The following is a 24,347-nucleotide window of genomic DNA, read 5'->3' on the forward strand; positions in this document are numbered from 1 at the left end:
CTCTTATTTATTTAATTGTTCTATGTAATTGTTGATACTTGGGATTAAACCCAGGGACTTTTTGTCACTGAGTACATCCCCAGCCTTTCTGTTTTTTATTTTGAGCCCTTTTTATATTTTATTTTGTATTTTTACTACGTTGTTTAAGGTCTCCCTAAATTGCTGAGACTGGCCTCAGCCTCCTGAGTTTCTGGAATTTCAGGTGCTTAGCTCAACTGCTTTTAAAAATAACAATGATTCTTTTTTGCCCCCTAAGTTCAGTCCCAATGATTGATTTTTCTCACAGGTTGCAAATTTCTGGCTCTACTTTGCAGCATGGTAAAAGAAAACTAATACCTAATTATAAGTGTTGATGAGAACATACAGCCTTGTGCACTGCTAGTGAGAATAAAGCAGTGCATTTGCTGTGGAAAGCAGTATGACAGACCTTCAAAAGATTAAGTAGGGAACTGCCCTAGGCCTAGCAATTTCTCTCCTGGGTGTATACCCAAGAGACATGAAAACATATGTACACACAAAGACTTGTATATAAATGTTCCTAGAAGCAATTCATAATAGTCAAAAAGTGGAAACAACTGAAATATCCATTAATTGATGAGTGAATAAATAAAATATGGTATATCCTTACAATAGAATATTACATAACCATGAAAAACAATGAAGTACTGATGTTAACATGTTTGAACTTTGCGAACATCATGCTAATTGAAAGCAATTGATCAAAAAAGACCACATATTATAGGATCTTCTTTATCTGAAATGTCCAAAATAGGTAAATCTATGGGTGAAGAGGCAAACTGATGATTTCCTAAGGCTGGGAGAAGGGGGATGCAGGGGAAAAATGGAAGGTAGCTAGAAATTTTACAAGATTTCTTTTTTGGGTAAATGGAAGTATTCTAACATCATAGTTGCTAAAAAGCCATTGAGTCATACACTTTAAATGGGTATACCATGGTATGTAAATTTTATCTCAATACAGCTACTTATTTTTTAAAAAGTAAGAGAAAGAGCCAAATCTAGACTTTAGAGAAGTTTGGACATTACAAGGGAGAGAACACACCACTACTAGGGTGCACCCTGTGCCACTCTAAGACTAGTCTCTTATGTAGAATTTTTGTCTTTTCAATTAAAATAATCCTACATGTCTTGCCCATTGGTGAAGATCACTCTGATTGAAGCTTTGAGAAATTCCTCTCTGCTCTGTCTAGATTCTAGGTGCTATATGAGAAAAAGGCCAAGTAAGAATCCATTTTCCTGATCCCCTACATTTATTAAAGGGGTAGTTTCACCAACCTCATTTGAAGTATTTGTTCTTACCCCGTGCTTTCTACTTTGTCATGTATGCTAAGTCATTTTTTAAAATGTAAAGTTTTTTTTTTAATGCTATAACCTGCTTGGATTGTTTATTCAGTTTTTCTTTTATAGATTTTCAAATTTATGAGTATCATAAAACAAAAATGCCTGCTCTAATGCAAGCTAACCTTGCATTTTAATCACAGTTAATTCCACCCTCAGGTATACTTTGTTCTTGCTACAATTTATTGTTTTGGTATGGTTTCAAACCGTATTGGGAAACTGTGCTGTTGACCCTGTTGATCAAGGTTACCAAAATTCAAAGTGCAAGAGATAAATACTTGTTTGCCATTCTTAGCCAAACAGAATTAATACAAAGACTGAAGGGCAGGGAGAAAAGTTCATTAGTGATGTTAAAGCCATTGCCAAGAATATAAGACTTTTACAATCTGAAGAAACCGTGGAAAATAAGAACAAAATATTTGCTACTTGAACTGAATCTGACTCTAACCAAGACAGTCAGGTGTTTACCCTGGTCCCAGAGGTACCTAAGCAGTTTCATCATACCTTTCTTTTTGTACTTCTCTACATCTCCTTCAAGCGGACCCAAAACATCCCCAACCCAGCTCAGCCCTTCCATCCCCTCTATCCCTCACCAACTGTCTCTTCTCCTAGTCAGGAACCTTTCTTGTCTCATCTCTGTATTTGTCCAAACCGCATAGTTTTCTGTAAGTATAGCCTATCTTGCTACGTGTTGCTAGATAGCAGGAAAATATCTGGTTGATTAATTTAGTCTGGTTTAATAGTTAGATATCTTCAGGGAAGGGTGTTTGCACTAGAACAAGGGATCCTAAAATTTTAAAAAGTCTTAACCAAAAAGGAGAGTTGACAGTAATAGAATCTGAAGCATTGTGGCATTTCGGAGGAGAAGTGTTTTTGAATGAAAGTCAATTACTTAAAAGTCAGAGTCAGCTTCGGTGGTGATGTGGCTATTTGCAAGTGATTTGAAAATTATTCTTTGCCCACCAGAAAATTACACATTTCTCTATGATCATTAATTACATTTGTCAAGGTATTTATTTTTCAAGGCATTTTCCCCTCATTTACACAAGCCATCTTGTAAGCCAAGTCATGGAAACTCTGAAAGGTAGAAAGATGCAATGGGGAAGTGATTTGCACAGAGCTAGTAAGTGGCTTTAACTTAGGTCCATCAAAGGCCAAGTTTAGTGTTCTTTCCTCTGGAAACAAAAATAAACTTTTAAGTTCAGTGAAGAAATCTAACAGGGAGTCCTGCTATTGTGGTAGCTTTCTAGTTTGCATTTCAGAAATAGGCCTAAAGAGTTTTAAGTTATTGTACCTGCAGAGGTTCAGATGGTTCTGGAGTTTAGAAAGCACACAGTTCAGAGGGATGATGCCTTGGATGTTTAGCTGCAAAATAAACTGTATTTACATACGTGGAGAACACATAAAGATTGAAGTTTTCTGCTTTCTTTCACCTTGTGGATTTTTGCATCAAGATGACAATAGCATGACCAGTCAAAAACTTGGAAAATGCTTCAAAATATAGTTTGAAGATCAGAAATAGAATGCTTACTTTTAAATTTCCATCTTTTTATTCTGGAATGTGGGTACCTCCCCACATAGGAGGGAAACACAGAAGATTCTTTTACTTTTTCACTCTTTAAAAATTATTTTGTAATCTTATTTTGAAATCTGCTTGTTTAATGGTAATATTTAAATGATTCTTCCCCCATTTTAAATGTGACATGGAAATAACAGTGAGTAAACTCTTTCATAGCTATTCCATTAACAGTCCACAGTGACATTGATTTTGTTTGGATTGACTTTCATAAGTACAGTTCACATTAATTCATTAAAAATACTGACAATCCTGTGTCCTACCTAAGTGAGTAGGCCCACTTTCTCATTGTTCAGTGGGCAGGCACTTTTTTCTTTTTTCTCTTTTTCTTCTTCTTCTCCTTCTCCTTGTTTTGGGGTGGGGGTGAATTCTAATTATTTATTTATTTTTTGGTTCAGATGCTTATTCACATCTCCCTGATAAGCACAGTTTGATTTGCAGCTAATTGTAGCAACTCATTTTCATTATTTATGAGTGTCATTGTCAGAATCCATTTGGAAGTCTGACCAAGACAAAGCTGATTCCAACTTCTGATATGACCATAGCAATGAAGCAATTAACCACACTAGTTAAAATATGCTGAGGCCTGGAGACTGCTACTATCTTTACAACCCAATGTTTGCTATATTGTGCTTTATGTTTGATTTATTTCCTAGAAGATTCTACATGTCATTTTATCATAAGTAATTTGTAATACCCTGTTTTAAAAAATTATAGCACAGGTGTACTACCAGAAAAATGAGAAATTACACTCCATTTATGTATGAGCTAGCAAAATGTATAAATGCATTCTACTGTCATGTACAACTAATTAGAACAAATAAAAAATAATTTAAAAAATTTTTTAAATATAACATAGATTTTTCATATCAGCAAATTAAAGTGTTCATAGAAGTAGGAAAATTAAAATTATGACTTATATAAATGCCCAATATTCTTTAAACATTTGGTTATCAAGTAGCAGCATTTAAATCAGTCTTTGTATACTACTATTCTTTATAAATATTTTGTTACTGATTGGTACCTAAGTCTCAGAGTCTACCATGTCAGCAAGATATAAGAAATGAAAGAGACCTATATATACATTTTACAAGTACACATTTTTCTCACTCTTGTCATCCATAGTATCATCAAACATATGTGCGATTTCAAGAATAAATACAGGATTGGAAAAGGCATTAATAACAGAAGTCATTTTAAGGTGTCACCTAATTTAAACACTTTTGCTTTAAGTTATTGCAGTGTCATGAGTTTTATTATGCTCAATTTATTAGTAAAGGCCCACAGAGTTCACAGCCATTTATTTTTCAGGGAACTTGATTCTATCATTAATTTTTAAATACATAATACTTCTACATTAAGAGTTTACTTTATTTGCAAAAAAAAAAAAATGTTTTACTCAGATCGATACAGATGTTTCAAGGTGTTTATTAAAGCAAAAAATCCCTAGAATGTCAAAATGCCCAAAGCATGCTGCAGATTTTCAAGACATCACACTCCGAAATTTAGTGCATGCTTGCGCACACACACACAAACACACACACACACACACACACACACAGTCCATGTTTATATTGTTGATGAATTAAGGTAGGAAGATGTAATAAGACTGAGAAAACTCCTGTTTCTACTTAAGGAGTAACTTATTCTTACGGGAAACCTATCATTTTCCAAAGGAGTGACATCCAGGTGGGAAAATCCCATAGTTCAGGACTGGAGCCAGGACACAGGAAATAATTCTGGCAATTTCTACCATTTCACAAGTCTGCTAAACCAGATTCTGCCACTGGTAAGGAATGCTTTCCTGGGTTGAGTTTTCCTGGTCTGTGCCACCTGTCTGTCTCCATGGAGGTGCTTTTGGGAGAAGGGAGCTCTGAACTGGAGCTCCACTCCACCCCATTAGTGCACCCCCTTGACCACATGGCATGCAAAGCTAATGTAAAAGCCTGGTGCTGGTAGCAGACAAGACTGAATGCGTGAGTGTTTATTTCAGGGAGATTTTCTTTAAAAAAAAAAAAAAAAAAAATTAAACTAAGACTAATACTAATCATATACTCACTAGTTGTTATCTTTTTTTCCCCCTAATTAGGACAGAATTTTACCCTAAGGCAGTTAGGAGTTTGTGAACCAGCAACTCGAAGAGGACTGGCATTTTGTGCGGAAATGGGGCTCCCTCACAGAGGTTACTCTATCAGTGCAGGGTCAGATGCTGATACTGAAAATGAAGCAGTGATGTCCCCAGAGCATGCCATGAGACTTTGGGGCAGGGGGGTCAAATCAGGCCGCAGCTCCTGCCTGTCAAGTCGGTCCAACTCAGCCCTCACCCTGACAGACACGGAGCACGAAAACAAGTCCGACAGTGAGAATGGTAAGTTCCATTTTTTGCTTTATAATGTTGGCATTCAGTGCTTCTATTTTGGTTGACTATGGGTCATGTTTTCCTTCCTTTCTTCTTTCCTCCCATCCTTCTTTGTCTTCCCTTCTTCCTTTCTTTTTTGCTTTAGTGCAGTAGAATACAAGCAATGTCCTTGAAAAATGCATTTTTTTTCCTGGAAAATCAATATTTGACATTAGATTATTAAGTTATGCAAGTAGTCTATGACTGTGTTAGCTATAGTTTTGAAAAACATTTCAACTGTGTACAGGAAAAAAAAATTAACTTCAACTTATCTTGGACCATGTCACCTGTTATCCTCTGTGGAGTAGCAAAGCAAGGGTTGATAAAGTTTACCCCAGAGCCAGCTTACAATCAAAGGTGTCTTTGTAGATTCCTCTTGAAGATATCTTAAAGAAGTTGCAGAATCTTAGAATGGATGAGTGAGCACACAGAATAGTTTATTAACAGGGCTCAAGTGATTGAAGAACAAATTTGATCATGCTTTAAACTTCCTAGTTGATGAGAGCAATTGAATTCTTGGTAAAGAGGAGGAGTGTGGCCTTTGATATGCTTTGGGAACTGGATTACTATGCAATTAAATCCACACACAAAAATTGAATTTAAGGATATCCAAATAGTAGCTTTACATATAATAAGAAAAATGTCTTTATCAATTACTGAGACTTCTGTCCTATTGCCAGTATAGGATTAAAACAACAACAACAACAACCATTAATTTATGGGCAGTAATAAATTTAAAAGAAAGCTTAATTTTTAGGCAGGAAGAATTGGGACATCAGAACCAATGCACCAGACAACAAATACATTTCTCCTTCAGCTTAATGTTAACAGTACACTTGCTACTTCAGTCTGTTTATTAATGCTATGCATATCCAATGTATCAAAAAGCAAAGAGAACATTAAAATAGAAGAATCGCTTGATGTTTGGAAAGAAAGATGGTTGTTTTATTAGTCATATTTCATTTGTAATATTTATTGAGCAACTTTGTCAGCTTTGCTTTGTACAAAGAGTGCAGATCTCTGGTTAGCTTTCAGTTTCAGCTAAATGACAGTGTGAAGAGATACCTAGTGGGAACACTGCTTATTAGGCATTTCCTTCCTATTCATGGGGAAAAAGTCTAATTTAAGCCATCGAGAACAATTTCCTACCTTAAATAGAAGATTTTAGTGCATTAAACTTAAGTCAAGATCAATTAGTAACATATACTTAATATCTTCATTTTTGGAAGTGTGAGTTCTTGGTAGAAGTTGGCTTTATTTCAACTCCAAGCAAGAAACAAGGCTAGTTCTTTTTGACAAAATGAGTCTTAAAATCAGGCTGCCATCATTTCCCTCAGCTAATCCATTCACCTCAGTAAATCCTGTGTTTATATCAATTTTCATAGTGGATTCAGGAGTCACTAACCTTAACTACTTACGATTTGATATAAATATTGCTTCCCATCCATCTGCACTTCATAAAACACTTCTTGAGCAATTGCAGGTACATGGTTATATTCAAATTTTGCATTTGATTTTCTTAAAATTCACAATAGAATTTATGATATTATAGAAAAGAAAAGAGGAGAATGCAGCGGGATAATGAATTTCATTCTGTCTATCTGCATCATAGATCATCCATATCTTTTAAATGATTTGTCACATTGGTTCAACTTGCCTTTTCCACCCAAAGTAACTTTGTACCATATCTTTTTTCTCTCTAATAACAAGTATATCTTGTTATTGTATCTGTATTGGTAAAATATAAATTAATTTTATTATTTTGAAAATTATATGTGTTAAAATTATCACATGACCAATTCAAAACATGCATCATTTCTTTCTTTTCAGAAAATATAAGTCTGCAAACGTTGTAATGTTTAATAAACTGTATAACGGCCAAACGATTGGGAGGATTGCAGAAAACATGTGGGTTCTCACACCACTGCCCCTCTGGATTTGCATGGATTATTATTAACTACAGGAGGACCTTGTTTCCCTGGGAATTTCATGGATCTGGTTCTTAGAGTGATGAGAAGGCTAGAGAAGTTGTACTCTTTGGTTTCCTCAAAGGGTGATCATGAAGCAGAATAAAGAGAGGCAGGGAGAGAGTGACGAGGGCCTTGCCTTGAAATTCAGAACATTTGGCAGCATTTATTGAGAGTAAACAGGTCAGCTAAGAGTATAAAGTGTCAAAAACAGTGTTTCTTGAGCTGGGCAGCAATGACTTAAACTTGTGTTTACTCTTTGCTCAAGGTTTGGTTGTGATTATTTTTTAAACAACATTTTGATGGTCCAAAAATTCCCAATGAGGCTGGCTCAAGGAAGGAAACAAGAGGAAAGAAAAGAGATATGTTATCTTAATGAATACTGAGAAATTTGTATATTTATTATGTATTTCCATAGGAACATTTCACATTAATTTATTTGTTCTGAAATTTCAGTGATTACTCAGAAGGACCAAGAATTCATCAAACTAATTAATTATCTTAAGATCTGGGGAAACACAGCTTTCTGAGGTACTTAGCAGATCTTAGAATTTTGAATTGTGGAGTTAAACAGCAGCATTGTAGATTCTTCTCTGATATAAAAATGTGTGGGTTTTTTTTCCCCTTAAGCTGCATTATAAAATTTGGAGTCATACACAGGTTGTTCAAACATCTCAAACATACCCAAAACTAATATATTTGTACTTCTATTAGTATTTTTAGTTAAATATTTCTAATATAAAATTACTAAAATAATTCAATTCTGTTCTCCTTGGGTATTCTAAATTGCTTTCACTTTGAAAGACTATTGATCATCCCATTGTATTTTACTTTGACCCTTCAATTCTTTTGCTTGTCTGATTTTATTCATTTTTGAACTAGTTTGAGATGTGTCGCTGGCAAACTTATTACAACACTAAAGGTCAGAACAAGAAGGACCTGGGTAAAATATCTCACCAAAAGAAACTAATTTAAGAACCAGACACTGATTTGTTCTCATCCGGCTTAACATGGGAGTTTTCATTGACTGTTTTCATCATTTGCAACAACTCTGAATGAGGTTGTTTTCCCCAAGAAAAAAATGTTTTTCAACATTTGTAATATTATGCAAGTGGAGTGCCTGATATTGTACTTATAACTTCAAGAAGCATTTAGTCACTAAAAGAGATCAGATTTCATTTATTTATTGATAAAGAGGCCAACAGTTCAAGTTAAGAAGGTGCTAGAACGGCTGTGAGGCTAATGAAATTTTGATGGCTGAAGCATCCCAGGAGAGTAAAAGAACATTCAGACCTTGTCACACATCTCTATGTGAGCAGAGATTCAAAACAAGTGATAAAATTTATTCTTCTGCAAACCTAACTTTTCACCAACCATGGGAATTTGAAGTTAAAAACAATTTGGAAAGAAAGATTTTGTAGTATATTGTGTTACACATGGAATTCCAAATGTTAATCTCGTTCCAAATTAAGGATATGGGAGAAGTTCTTTCTTGACCCATATTGATCATTGAGGTTGTCCTTGTTGTCGTGAGTCACCTGCCTAACACCAGATAAATGCTGGAGGGACAGTGATTTATGCCCACCTATTAACAGCAGTTCTAGTAAGCTGTTGAAAGTTTAAAAAAACATAAATGCAATGGGATTCCCTAATCAAAGGTAAAATTACCAGTATGCTCTGGATTATTTTAGGCACCTTTCCTATCTCTGATGTGTTATTAAAAGACCCCTGACTGAATTTCCACTATCTTACTTTGCAAGTAATCTGATCTTGATTCTGAGTATCTATTTAAATGCCAGGAACAAAGGACTTTCTACTCTTTTCAAAACATTTATCTTTAAGCTATAAAAAGGATTCACCTATGCATCATTTCCCAGAGGCAGCCAAGCAAGTATTATTCTTTGTCATCCGGTGTGTGGTATCCTGAAAGGTGCCCGGATTCAGAATCACAGAGATCAGGACTCCCATCCTTTCATTCATCCCCTAAAACCATTAATCCTGAGTTACCCAGGTGTGAGTTTCCAACTTGTTCATCTCTGCCTGCTAATTCATTGGTCTTACTGCTAGTTCGTTTGTACTTCTAGTTGTAGAGATATGGTGTTCGCCTACTGAAAGTCCTTCATCTTGCTCTTCTCTTCCTGCCTCTTGGGAAAAATTGACCTTTGACATCATACAGGCCAGGAGGATCTGGCACTGCTTTTCTGCTGTATCATGATTCGGGGCCTGAGAAACTTCATGGAGGTATTGGCAAAAAACATGCTGTCTGTAAGCAGGTCACCTGATTTTGTATGGGCAGCTGAGTGGCCTTGAGAAAGTCACTTAACATGCTGTGCTATAATTTCCATGTGGGTAAAATAGAGATGACAGTGACTAGTATACAGTCCTAAAAGGATAAGACTCTTGTGAACATTGAGTTCAGGTACATATTTTGCTTTAGAACAATGCCTGGCATCTACTGAGTTGTGAGTATATGCTCTTATTACTTGTGAAGATAGAAAAGTATATCCTTAAGTAGTTATGAAGTTTAAATAAATAATATCAAGTACCTACATAGTTTTGACCCACATTAAACACCCTCTCCTTCCCTCCCCTCCACCTCCCCACCTCTTTCTTACTCTCCCTTTGTCTACATTAGTCAGGTGTTTGTAGGTTTAAAGAGAGAACCAACACTCTCCTCCAGAAAAGGCACCGATAATTTGCATAGTCTGGAATTTCTGTCACCATTGATTGACTCTCTTATTTTCCTCCAAAACCCCACATCCTTTTTAATTTACTGTAATTAAATGAATGTGCATTGAATGCTGCTGATAATTAGTTTGATGGCTATAGACTTCAAAGACTTTTAGCATGCTCTTTCCCCTCCTGGCCAAAGGAAATTTCAAAAGTAGTGTTTCCCTCAAAGGCATGTTATTTAGACAGTCAGTCAATTAAAAGGCAGTTTAACTGATGCTCATCAGTTTGAACAATAAAATAAATCATTCCCGTAAGACTTTATTTCTCACCTGGGGTCTTAGCAATGTACCTGTTGTAGGACCGCAGGATGGCCACACTAATTGTGCATGATACTGAAGTATTAAGGGCTAATTTGACTAAGAAAAAGCTTATAACTTTAAAGTGCACGTTTTTTTCATGCAAAAAATACTTGCTCTGCACAGCTAAAACACTTTTCAAGGAAGCGATTTTACTTGTCCTTTGAAATAGGTACTTTAAAAAGTCTGCTTTCTGTATAGAGAGATAAAGTTTGAAAGTTGAGTTATTGTACTTTAAAAGGAAAAAGGTATGCCCCTTAAACCAATTTGATAAACCATTGTACTGATACTGTTTACATCCGTCTCTCAAGGGAGAGCTTGAACTATTTTGCAATCCAAATTACTATGTCAGGCAGAGTATGTTCTCTGGGAGCGTGGGTAGTGCAATTTCTTTTCTGAGTCACTGTATGAGGCGAGAGAGAGGAAATGGAAGGACCTATAGCTATTCTATTACCAATTAAATTCTAGAAGAGTTTGGGAGATCCTGCTAGTGGCTTGGAGTACCCTGTTATGTCACCTACTTGTGATGCTTGTAGCTACCATGAAGATGGCATTTCTCTTGCTCTTTTCAAGAAGGGAATAATATTTGGATTTTCTGAAGATAATTTGAAGAGACATAATATTACCTCACTAGCCTAATTCTGTTCCTTCAGCTTTATCTAAAAACTTTTCTTTCAGCCTTCTTGGGAACTTGTGAGGACTGAGATGGAATTCTCTTGCTGTAAGAAATAAATGCTGTTTCAGTGTTGTTCTAATTTTATGAGATTCTATTACACATAGTAACTTATAACTTGAATGTTGAGTTCAATTATGGGCCCTCTTCTGGCATGTAGTGGTCAATTCTGGCACAGTCTGCCACTGTGAATTATATTTTATGTTTTAGGTGCTCTAGAATGTCAAAATGAGTGAAAGTAATATGCTGGTATGCGTACTAAATGAAATTCAGAATTAAAGTGCTGCTTTGCAAAATACAGTCATTTCTAATATATAAAATAATTACATTGCTTTGATAGTATATATTTACAGTTTCAATTATGACTTTTTATTCTTTGAGTAAAAGTTTCCATTTTTCATTTAAGGATAAATATATTCACTTTGTGAATATGTACAGCTCACTCTTGAGCATAGGAATTATGATTTAAATAAACTTAAAAATATTTTATTATGAAACTAGAATTATGAAAATGTATAAAGTCTGCCATTGCTCGTACTTAATATACATGTATATTATATATGTATATTAACACATATATTTTTCCATTCTAAGAATCTTTTCAGTAAACTTTTCAATTTGCTACTTGTCACACAGACATTGCCAATTCCACTAAACTCATCTTGTGTTTTAAGTAATTTTGTTTAAAGTATACAGAATATAAGGTACCTCTATTTAAATTCTGAACATACTTTTAGTTGCAGAGTTGAAATCAAAGTGTAGTATACCATGCATATAACAAAACTGATGATGTATGCCATTTGGATTTTTGAATGTGTTTTTGATATCCTTGAAAAATCACAGTGGTAGCAGTAAAATTGTTTTAATTAATGAATTGAACAGCAGTGAATGCTGAATCAGGTTTATTGATGTAATTATCACTGAAAGAGAAAAAATAAATGTTAGAGTCATAGAACCTTAGTTTATTTGCCATTCTGAATGTATTCAAGTGTTTGAAGAGCAACTAACTGATTTTTTGTGTGCTATTTAAAGAATATTCTTCTCAAGTCATAATGATTCTGTTTATTAACATTACATACATATACAGTTTTTATATGTGGAAATCTTATACATTATTTACTGAGTCATTTCAATGATAATTTTACTATATTGGAATATTTTTAAATTTATTGGTTGAGTTGAGATAGCTTTCTATAATGACTAGATTGTACATAAACTAAATGTAAAAGCTATTTGAATGCATATTAAAGTGGATACAAATGCATATAAACTTGGGAAAAGGGCAATTAGGAACATCTGATGACTCTTACCTTGACTTTATATATTTCTATTATAAGTCACACAGAAACTGAAAATTGAATAAAGTTTGGATGTGACTTATCGAATTGATTTCTTATTTGGTATATCAACTATATCTTCATTCAATGAATAATAAATGCTGACTGTTGTACCAAGTGCTGGGAAAACAAAAATGAGTAAGATGTGGGTCCTGACCTCTAGAAGCTCACAGGCTAGTTAGGCAAACAGGCAAGTCGACATGTAATTGGATTTTAATACGGTAAGTGTTATTGCAGCAGAATATGCAAAGTCACTGTCAGCCCTGAGCAGACTGTTGCCAGTAGAGAATGCTTCATAAAGGTGGAGGGAAATGGCATTGGAACAGAGGCTTAAAGGTTATATAGAAATTCAAGACAGACAAAGCAGTCAAGGAGAATGTGTAAAATTCCCGGGGACTGTTCCTCAAATCCTAAATTGTTTAGTGCCTGTAACACATGAGAGATGAGGCTACACAAGTGGCCTCAGAATATATCCAGAGGTCCTTCAAGGAATTTGCACTTTTTGCTGCAGGCTACAAAGGAAGCACTGAGGGATTTTGATTAGAGAGATAGTCTGGTCACATGTCCATTTTATGGAGTACTTTGAAAGGAGTGTGGAATAGTGTCTTTACCACAGAGAGGAAGCTCTGTGGGGACATGGCCACTGTGCTCACCTTATCTTGTATCTGAACCTGGAAATGAAGTTGCTATTGAATATTCACTCAAATAATAATAATAATTCACTCGAATAATAGACTTGAGGTTGCTATGGTTTAGATGTGGTTCATGCCCCAGAGGTTCATGGGCTGGAGACTTGTACCCCACCTTGCTATGTTGAGAGGTGGTGGAATCTTTAGGAGGTAGAACCTGGTGGAAGATGATTAGTTCACTAATCATATGGGAGGCTCTGCCCTTGTTTTTATGCTGCTCTCACAGAATGAGTTAATTCTCATAAGAGTGGGTTATTATAAAATGAGGCCATCCCCCACATTTGCCCCTTTCTGCACATGATTGCCTTCCTTTCTATTTCTCTACCATATTATGTTACAGTCAAAGGATTTAACTAGCACATTTAGCTTTAGTTTGGGAAGCCAAAAGTCTAAGATTGGACTGAACCGATGGGGCTGCCCAATCTTAGATTTTTAGTTCCCCAAACTACAAATTAAATAAACCTCTTTTTTATATAAAGTACCCAGTATGAGGTACTTGGTTATAGAACAGAAAACAGACTAATGCAGAGGTCAAACTGGAAACAAATTGGCCAGTTAGGTAATATTATAAAAATCAAAGTGGGAAAATATAAAAGTTTGGAACAAGAACCAAGGAGGAAAGGGAGACCCAAATGGAATCAAGATTTGGTGATAAATTCATTGCATCCAAATAGGGAGAAGGGAGACATTTAAAAAGACCATCTTCTCTAACATGGGAGACTGGGTGAATGATGGTGTAATCCAAGTTTGGAGTTAAAGTATGTCATCATAAAGTTAGAAATTCAGCCAGGGAATCATTACTCAGCTCAGTAATCTATTACACAATTATGTGTGTGTGTATTATATATAATGTTATATATAACATGCATATGTTATATACATTAAATTCAGTTCTATTTTGTTAGAAATACTTCCAGGGATAGAATTAAGCTCTTCCCAAATGCAAATAGAAATAAAAAGAGAAAATCACAGATAGAATCCTGAGCTCTTTAATATTTATCATAGGGTATAGAAGAAGCACCAATGAAATAAATGAAAAGGGAACTTCCATTTAGGCAAAAAATAAATTAAAAATCAATTCACTGTAGACAGATTGGATGTGATTTGCAGAATCAAAAACTTCCAATGTTCTGCCACATTAAGTGCCACGATATCCTTTGGATTGGATAGGAAGATGTTAATTTCTTTGTAGTGGGTGTGGCAATCAAATTGCAGACGACTGAGAGTTGAACAGAAACCTAAAATGTGGTGTCAGTGAGTGAAGATTGCTTTTTCCAAAGCTCAACTAAGCAAGGAAGGAGGGAGCTAGGTGGAGGACACCTGGGGAATTCAGGAGAAGGGATATTTTTATCTTGCAAGACATTTCAGCATCTTTATAAGGAAAGGGAAAGGAGAAATGCAATAAGAAACTGGAGGTGGAGGAGATTAAGGGGGGAAATGAGTTGTACCTGGATTGAGGGATCAGGCGTACAGGGATACTTGAACCTATGCAACTGTGAATTCCTCAAAATGTCTTACCTTTCAAGATATTTTTCATCTTACCATTTTGTGTGCATAACTAGTTTGGTGTTTGCTATGCAAAGGTTTACTAAACAGGATATGTTTCTGGGTTGGGGATGTAGCTCAGTGCTTGCCTGATCAGGGCATTGATCCTGAGTACCACACAAAAAAAGAAGGACACATTTCTATTTAATATTGATTGAAATCATGACAAATGTCATCAGAGTAGTATAAACTGATAATATTTGATGGAATTGAGACTCCATGTCATAAAAAGATTTGTGGGGAAAGTACATTATTATCCAAAATTGATATTTTATGTAAAATAGTTCTATACAACTGTAAAACTATGGTTACTCATCTAGAGTCTAATGGAAAAGAGGCACTTATTGGCTTTAGGGTCTGAATGTCAGAATTGCATTCAGTAATACTTCAGGGACAAAGGTGATTTCTTATTTCCTTTCCTGATCCGTGTGTGTGTGTGTGTGTGTGTGTGTTTACATTCATATGTGTATATCTATACATATATGATCTTTGCCCTAAGGATTAAATTAATAGCTGGAAAATAAGTGTTTCCACCTTAGTAAGTGCAAACTGTTTTGCACTAGCTATCTTAAACAGTTTTGTTCCTTAGAAACAAAATGCATGGTTATAAATGTAATTATATAATCAGAGTTTATTTTTAAATGAATTCTGTGAGGCAATATCAAACAATAATTTTTTTAAAAATACACAAATGGGGGACCAAACAACCTTGTCACAACTGATATGTCTAAGAAAATTAGAAATAGGCTATAAATAGTTATTATTTACAAATACAAATTTGGAAAATGATGACTTTGTGAAGTAATGATTTGGATTACACTGGTTAATATCCAGTAATCAAGATGAAGTAGGCTTGCCCTTCCAACGGGTTTATATAGGAGTCTTAAAGTTCACAAAGAGAGATCTTAAAATTTTGACATACAGCAGATGGAGATTCCTGGGGGATTTGAAAGTGCTTGAATGAAATGTCAGTTGCTGCAGAAAACAAGTATGAGACATTTCCTTATAATGGACTGTGTCTCATTTGCTGTGACTGAAGTTTCACTATATAGATGGCGGGGTACAAAAGGTGCTTATAGGTGATCTAAATGGTTTAAATGAGCCTATTTAGGATTTGTTTCAGATAATCAGTAGAATTTTTAGGCACTTAATCATTATTTATAAAGTACTATCTTAATAACCTAAAATGATTTGATAGGACAGATAGAATAAAAGTGGAACTTAAGAACAACTGAATTTAAGAATGAAACATTATGAGTTCTTAAAATGCATACCTTTAATCTATTTTAATTACCTAGCATTACATGTTCATGTAGCTGGATAATATTAACCAGTTTCTATTTTTGTATTTGGTATATTTTTATTCTTTATCTGTGGTTTGTTTTTTAAAAGAATAAAAATAACAATTTCTCCCAACTTAAGTTTGCTATGTTATTAGATGTACTTCTAATACAGGATGCTTTTTAAATATTATACCATATCATAATTTGTTTTGTGAGCCCACTACTTTTGGCCATCTTCGTTGTTTGAATTTTCACTATTATAAATTTATATTTGGGGCTGTTGTTGGTGAGATGTTGCTCTAAGAATATAGAATTTCAGTTAGGAGGAATAAGTTCAAGAGATCTCTTATACTTTGTGGGAACTCTAGTGAGTAACAATTTTATTTTCTGAGATACTGGGGATGGAACTCAGGGGTACTCTACCACTGAGGTATATTCTAGCCCTTATTATTTTTTATTTTGAGACAGGGTTTCACTAATTTGCCCAGGCTGGCCTCAGACCTGTCTTCCTCTTGGCTCAGTCTCCTGAGTTGCTGGAATTACAGGTATGCTCCACTGTGACCAGCCAATGTATTGCCTTTTTTTTTTTTTTTTTTTTTCCCACGGTGCTGGGGATTGAACCCAGGGCCTTATGCTTGCAAGGCAAGCACTCTACCAACTGAGCTATATCCCCAGCCCAATATATTGCATTTTTTGAAAATTACTAAGAAAGTAGATTTTAAGTGTTCTTACCACAAAAAAATGATAAGTACTGAGTTAATAAACATGTTAATTAGCTTGACTTGACCATTTCACAATGTGTACATATTTCAAAATATCATGGTGTACATGATAAACACAATTTTTATTTACCAATTTAAATAAATAAATTAGAAAAACTAAGTTAGTTGTAATAGGCATTCTAATGGCTGTTTACACCTTATTCTGTGATTAGTATGTACAGCTTGAGGCTTTTGATACACCCTGTCAAAATGCCCTGTAAAACAGCTTGTCTCAATTTATACCCTTTTCCCAGTGCAATTTAAAAAAATATTTTATTGGTTCTTTATAGTTATACATGACAGTTGAGTCCATTTTGACATAATTATAAAAGCATGGAATACATCTTGTTCTAATTCAGCCCCCAGCATCTCTCCTTCTGAAACATAGTATCTTACTATGGTTATAATTTATATTCATTTGATTCATGGATGAATATATTTTCACCCATTTGTATTTTTTTGTATGTGTATAGCATTTGTATTTTTTTCTTTTGTGGATTCTCAGTTTGTGCCTCTATTATTCCGTTGGGTTGTATGAACCCATGGCTCTTCCTGTCATAAAGAAAACTGAAGGTAATAGAATTCAAGGGCCATGGGGCATTGACTCTGCATTTTTTCCCCTTGTGTACATGTGGCCTTGGTGAGAAAGGCTTGGTTGCAGGAAGCCCTTTTATGTGTGTGGGCCTTCTGCTCCTAGATATGTGCAAGATCCACAATAATGAAGAATAGAATAATGAAACAAACTCCAAGAACAGAAGAGCTTGAGCACAGCTTGAATTTATGGTCCTCCAGTCTAATGGGATTCTGCCTTGCTTCAACATGCACTCATTTGCAGAGACTCTAGTTCCCAAGAAAATCTGTACTGAATCCAGCTCAGAACAGCATTTCCATGAAGTTTCTGTATCCTGTATCCTTCTTCAAAAAATAAAAAAATTAAAACAGGCAGTAGTAACACTGGGCGGTAGATCTGGATATATATGTATGTATATATATGTATATAAATTATATATATATAGAAAGCAGAATATATATATATAAGTTGAGAGATATAGATATATGTATATATGCTCTAATTAAGTTGCAAGTGGCTTTTTATAAAGACGATCTTTTAACCCTTTGTCTCTATAAATATTTAGGTTTTAATGTTTTGCAAATGTTTCCTGTTTGATTTTCTTCAGCTTCTTTTATGTCTGAAATGTTGATTTTTTTCCCCTGAATTCTCATTTATATTTTCTTCTTTTCATATTACTTTTTTGTGTATGTGCTGGGAATCTAACTCAGGGGTGCTTTACCACTGAGCTACATTTTTTTTTTTTTTTTAATTTTGAGACAGGATCTCACTAAGTTGCTGAGAGTCTCACTAACTTGCTGAGGCAGGACTCGAACTTGTGGTCCTCCTGTGTCAGCCTCCCATGATGCTGGGATTAGAGGCATGTGCCACTGTACCTGGGCATATTACTTTTTTTTTTTTTTGGACATATAATACATCTTAATTTTTTAGTATGTTGTGTGATGTAGGAAAACAAATTTATTTTCTTCACACAGTCTATGTGTGTCAATGTCATTTAATGTAATTAGAAGATGCTTTATAATACCCAAAAATATATTCTTATCTACTTAAATTTCAACAATGAAACATCAATAAAAATTGTGATTTTAAATCTTTGTGAAGTGGGATAAGACTTGTAAAATACCTTGTATACATAGTAAATTTTAGATTTGATAGTTTCTGATAGATCTAGAATGCCAACTTAAAATAAATATTTTCAGGAATATGCAATTATCCACTTGCAGTGTAATGTGTAATCTTCAGGCATTGTAAAAAAAAAACAAAAAAAAACAAGTGTGGTTGTAGAAAAACAGACACATAGTTTTATGGAAGTTATGGATAATGTCAGAAGCAGTTATTGAGATCTATTTTTCATTAAAAAGTAAAGCATTAATCCTGCAAAAAGTCAGACTGTATTAAGCACATATTTTGTGAATAACCTTATATTAAATATTTTGAGAGATATTTTTAAGGAATAAAATATATCCTGTGCTGTCAGGCTTGTAGGCTTAGAGAGATAGGGCTTAGCCAAGAGGTAACAATTAGCAGACAAAGCCACTGTATGAAATACACCGCTAAACTACATGTTGGGAAGAAGAAAGCAATAAAGGTTTAGAAAAGGAAAGATTTTACTGAATTTATAGAGTTTGAGCAGGATTTGGGAAGGCGGTAAAATGTATTTCAGTGTGGCAGAAGAGTAGTACGTGTTTGTAGTTGGAAAAATTTGAGGAAATGCTTGGAAACAAGAAGGGAAACAAGTGCAGCATTTTAAGGAGGCTGCCAGAAGCATCCTCTTGGAAAGCAAATGGATATTCAAGTTAACGGTTGAATGGAATCTACTTATGAAGAACTGTAGACATCATGTTGTGTTGAAATGCCTAAGATTGTCTCTGTGTGTAGACCTGTCCTGTCTCTGTCCTTAAGCAGAGTTGGGACATGATGAACGATGAACGGACTATATGGAGAACTTGCAATTGAGGCAGGTTGGGTATGAACCTGGAAGGTGATGTTCTGAACACAGGGGAAGGAACAAGTCATGGCAGTGGTGACCAGGTATTGTTAATGTAAGAGAAGAAGAAGAAACCAAAGATCCAAGTTTTTAAATGCAGAACCTGGAAAAATGTTGCTGGGGGAGGAAAAAAGGAAAGACCATAGAAAGATAAAGAGATTGTCAATTGCACAATTAATGTGAGGTTAGAGTAGAGAAGAGTTCCTGTTGCATTTGTGAAACAGTGTGCAGAATGCGAAGATGTGATCAAACACCAGAGATAAATGTGGATTTAAAGGAAAATGTTATGGCTTAATTAGAGAACAAGATGGACAGGGAACAATGGTAGATCTGGTGGAGATTCAAATGAGCAAAGTTATTTCTTCTTTTTTCCTGTGTCAGCCCTTAGAATAGGGCACTCATTCATCGTGCAGTGTCCAACAAGAATACTACATCTTAATATTCCCATTAATTCCCATATACGGTAATACCCCAAGATGTACTACTAATTTGCTAATAGTGTGAGACCTTAGAGATTGAAGAGCAGAATCTGAGAATATTTAACTCCCATCCGTTTTAGTTACTTCCTGACAAATCTCAAAACAACTACAACATAAACTTGATTTCCTTTGTAAGATTATGATGAAGGGTAGATCATACTCCCTTTCCTCTTGTGAGTCTCAGTCTTGATTGAGATTTTAAGATAAGGCAGTTGAGTTGAATGGGTGGCCTGTTAAATGCACTGCGGGTGCCCTAACTCTGCCAGTGCCTTTTGATCTGGTAAAGACAAAGGACCGCCTCACTAGTAGCTGATACTGTCAAAAGTTGCATTTAAGGGGTCTCCATTTCACTACCTGGTTTCACCAGTTGCGAATTGAGTGCATTTAATGTTTTATCTCAAAATATCAAGAGATTAGTGCAGAGGGGAGCACAGCTACCATGTTTCCTCAAAGTGTTCTTATTTTCACTGCTGCCCCAAATTGGCCTCTAAAGGGGTAAACATTGATGGAAGGTGATCCATTTGGACTTGAAAGATGGCACTTTAAGGGATAAGAATATTGGTTAAATGCATCCATGCATGCTCATCCCTTCTGTATTTAAAATAGTTGGTACAGAATGCATGGCTCATGGGTGGTTGACAGACGTCAGGCAAGATTTATTTTCCTAAAAAAAATATCAGAAAGAAGTGAGAGCTTATGTTGACCCTTTCCATGAGATATGATTCTTACCCTATTTTAATTAGAACATCACTCACAAAATTCTTTCCTTCCAGCCAGTGCTGGTTCTGCCATTCAGACTTCATTCCCTCATAGGGAAGTTTGTATTCTCTCTAAAATCCTTGACTTCTCATGGAGAATATCATTACTGTAGAGAAGCATTTTGCAATGGTGACCTTTACAATGATAATTGTTAAGGATTTTTGATGTGATTATTGTTTTTACTGTTCATTAAACAAATCACTATATGAGAATCTTATGTCACTGCTGCCCCAAATTTGTCTGTATATAGAGTTAGATATTTGAGTGTTTATTGAGCACTTATTATATTTAATGTTCACAACCATCCTCTGAGGTTAATTTTACCCATACTTTATAGAGAAAAGAAAACTAATCAAAATACCTTGCTGTGGTCACAAGATACTAAATGACAAAGCCAGGATTTAAAAGTACGGTCTAATTCCAAAACCTACTGTAATACATCTCCAATCTTTACATGGACTCTACTGGCATCTAGAAGGTAATAGAGTGTAGTTCCCTGTGGATATTTACTTTTCAATGACAAGGAAAGAGCTTTGAAAATGTAAATGTCCTCCATGTCACCTTGAGCTTCTGTGTAGTTGAATTTGCTTCACACTTCTACTTTAAAATGTAATCCTTCTATATTAAGAAAAGAATTTCATAGGCACAGTGGTAAGGTCAACTTGATTAGAAGTGAAGAGATCTGGTTTCTTATTCTAGTCTTACAAATACTTCATTGTTTTTTCCTGTGTCTTTGAGCCTGAGTTCCCTCAGACTGTGCCTTCTTGCTAAATCATATTGAAATACGTTAATTTTTTAAAGATTACAAATCTAATTTTACAAAGTTTTCTCTTGAGGATTTCCCTCAAGATTGGAAGTCATGTTGGGTCAAGATAGGTCCAACAAAATGAAGCCGTGACACATAAAAATCTCATAAACCACCTAAAGTGGTAAGAAAAATTAGATTCCTGTTTTGTATCAATGAAGCATAATCCAAGTTTCCTCTGTTTCTGTGTATGTCTCTTAATAAGAGTTACATCTATGAAGAATGGAACTATGGCCCTTGAATTAATACCATAGACACCATCATCCCCAAAGTTTTATCTTTTATTTGTTTTGACAACATTCAATCTATATTACTCAGTCATTTCAGAATTCTAATGCAATTTTTTTTTTCAGTGCTAAGAGTTTTATCTGTTAAGATTAAGAATCTATGGTATTTTGTCATAGAAATTTAGGAAATTAGTGATACAGTTGCTGTGCTTAACAGATGAACACGACATAACTGACATTACCTAAATATTTGAATCAATCTTTTTCATTTTTTTTTTTCTTTTGGTACCGAATCCAGGGATGCTTCACCTCTGATCTACATCCCTAGATCATCTTCTTTTTTAATTTGAGACAGTGTCTATGCTAAGCTGCCCAGGCTGGCCTCTATCTTGTGATCCTCCTGCCTCAGCCTCCCGAGGTGCCTCTATGCCAGGTTTCAATCATATTTTTAAAAACGATAGTCAAACCAGTTTTAGCATACAAAAACAAAAGAGTCAATGGCATTTCTTTCTTCTTATTTCACACACGTTTCCAAGAGAGAGATTTGATGTGGAACATACTGTTTTGTTTAACCATGGTTATACTTGATATTTTACATGAATCATTCCTACCCTGTTTCCTCATATGTTATTATCTGTGTCTTTCTTGAGATACTACAGGCCTTCCAAATGCAATCTGGTTCAGATTATTATTTCACTGGAAGATTATTCATGCAATTATCAGGTTGTTTCTAGGGAAAATGATCTCAGCAAATCAATTCGGCTTTATGTTGTTAAAGGACCTGCCAGGTAATTGAATATCATCATAAGCCTGGTGTGGATTTTGTGAGATAGTAGTTCTCTTTGTAAAGAAGTCTAGAGAGACATAGCAGAACTAGATATCATGGTGTTTCAGAATTAACCTGTATCTGCATTTAATTAGCATTTTTTTCCTGCTTTTTGTCCTAAATTCTTGGTATGAAGTGGAGAAATTTTGGTCCCTAGCTTCATGTCATGATCCTTCTTATATTTGAGAAGTAAGACTATTCTGTTCTGAAAACTCATTAGGCCCAGCATTCATTCCTTGATAAATGGATTCTACCTCCTAGCCTTTATCATTCTCATTGTTTACTGAACTTGCCCCCAATTCATCACATCCTCTTAGTTTCTGAGGACCTCAGAAATTCTCCTCCAGATCTTTCACAGACACCCACGCACCCATACCTTTCTTACATTTTCCTGCACTCTTAATGTATGTACCCAGCATCTCTTTGCTTTTTGAATGGTAGTAACAGCACATTTCTGTTCAACGTTATTTTTAACATCTATGATGTATATCTGTGTATTGGCACTATGCTAAAAAACATGGTGTCTGCCTGAAAATATGTTTTCAATGGTTAAATCCTTTTTTATGGTCCTTTTAATTGCTCAACTCTGAACTAAGCTTTACAGTGATGTTACCGTAACCCTTAAAATTGTGTTATTGCTATTTTTCCCTTCCTCCTACTTTTCTCATTAATTTCTTTATAATGTCAACTTTGGCTTTTTTGAGAATTTTCTATAAGAGTCTTAATTCCCAGATCCCGGTAGATGGCTGGATCAGGATTTTCTTATTACTCTGTCCACACATTTCCCTGCATTTTCATGTTTAGTCTCCTGTCCAGCAGAACCTCTGCCTCCTCTCCCGTGACATCTGCATTCTGTAGTTCCTTGTAACTGGGGTGTTCTTGTGCATATTTCTTTCAACTTCCAGTTCTTAATAGGCCCAGATAAACAATAAATATCTATTTGAAGGACTGATTTACTAGCTTTTCAAATATTATTTCTCACACCCTGAAAGTCAATGCATCTTTAGAGAGATCTAGGTGTAGAAGGGAGTACGATAATGGGACTGAAGAAAACGTGAGCCACGGACATGATATTTCAGTTTCTATGTGTTTCAACAATATACCTTAGAATATCTTATTTTAGCTTGCAACATAAGGTGTTATATAGGCAAATTATGCAAACTCTCATTAACAGAAATAACATGTTATCCTTTGCAAATAGTTAAAAGAGTAGAATGGTAGCTGTCTTTTTGTAGCCTACTTTTTTTCCCTAACGGGTATAAATCATTAGAAATAAATTGTGTTCTGTCATTGTAGCCAGTAATTGGTGACATTTTCTTGTCACTATGGGATTATAAATAACAGCAATATATGTACTGTCAACAGATTCATTATGTTATGAAAAACATAAACCAGTATTCTGTTTCTTTTAACTATATTTTGCATATTTTCTATATTAAGTATGACACTGACATCTTTACAAAATTTTTAAAAAATGCTCGACAGGGGTTTTTATTAGTAATAACTTCTCATTGTGTTTTATTATGTTTTAAATGTATTTTAAATGTTTCTATTTCTTTCATGGCCCACCTTGAAAACATATTCTTCCAAAAGTAATTTTGTTTGCAAACAGATGTTTGATCATTGAGCAATTAGCAGATACTTGTTTTTAGTAGTAAAATCTATAAAAGAGGTAGCGTTTGTGATACATCTTAACACTGCTCAAGGTATGAAAGTAATTATAAATACACAATCCTTACAATTCGTGTTCACATTAGGAAATAGTGGTAATGTACGCCATGATGAAAGAAAAAAACAATGAATTTGGAAGGACGTTAACATGGGCAAAATCCCATAATTACTTGCTTTATTGATTATTAAATTCGTTTCTTGTTGTTTTTTTTGGGGGGGGCAGTACTGGGAATTGAACTCAGGGGCACTCAACCCCCGAGCCACATCCCCTGCCCTATTTCGTATTTTATTTAGAGACAGGGTCTCAAAGAGTTACCTAGTGTCTTGCTAAGTTGCTGAGGCTAGCTTTGAACTTGCAATCCTCCTGTCTCAGCCTCCCCAGCAGCTGGGATTACAGGCGTCTACCAT

General features: G+C 35.0%; 1 protein-coding gene across 10 annotated transcripts in view; it reads left to right on the forward strand.

Annotated features, from left to right (window-relative positions):
• Positions 1 to 24,347, forward strand: part of TENM3 (teneurin transmembrane protein 3) — a 1,088,270-nt gene that overhangs the window by 663,081 nt on the left and 400,842 nt on the right. For all 10 annotated transcript variants that reach the window (XM_079141831.1, XM_079141840.1, XM_079141843.1 and 7 more), the window contains one exon: positions 5,022 to 5,300. In XM_079141831.1, coding sequence (XP_078997957.1) covers positions 5,022 to 5,300 — 279 coding nt within the window. The remainder of the gene's footprint in view (positions 1 to 5,021; positions 5,301 to 24,347) is intronic.

This window comes from Sciurus vulgaris, assembly GCF_902686455.1.
Source record: "Sciurus vulgaris genome assembly, chromosome: 5".
NCBI classification, from domain to species: domain Eukaryota; kingdom Metazoa; phylum Chordata; class Mammalia; order Rodentia; family Sciuridae; genus Sciurus; species Sciurus vulgaris.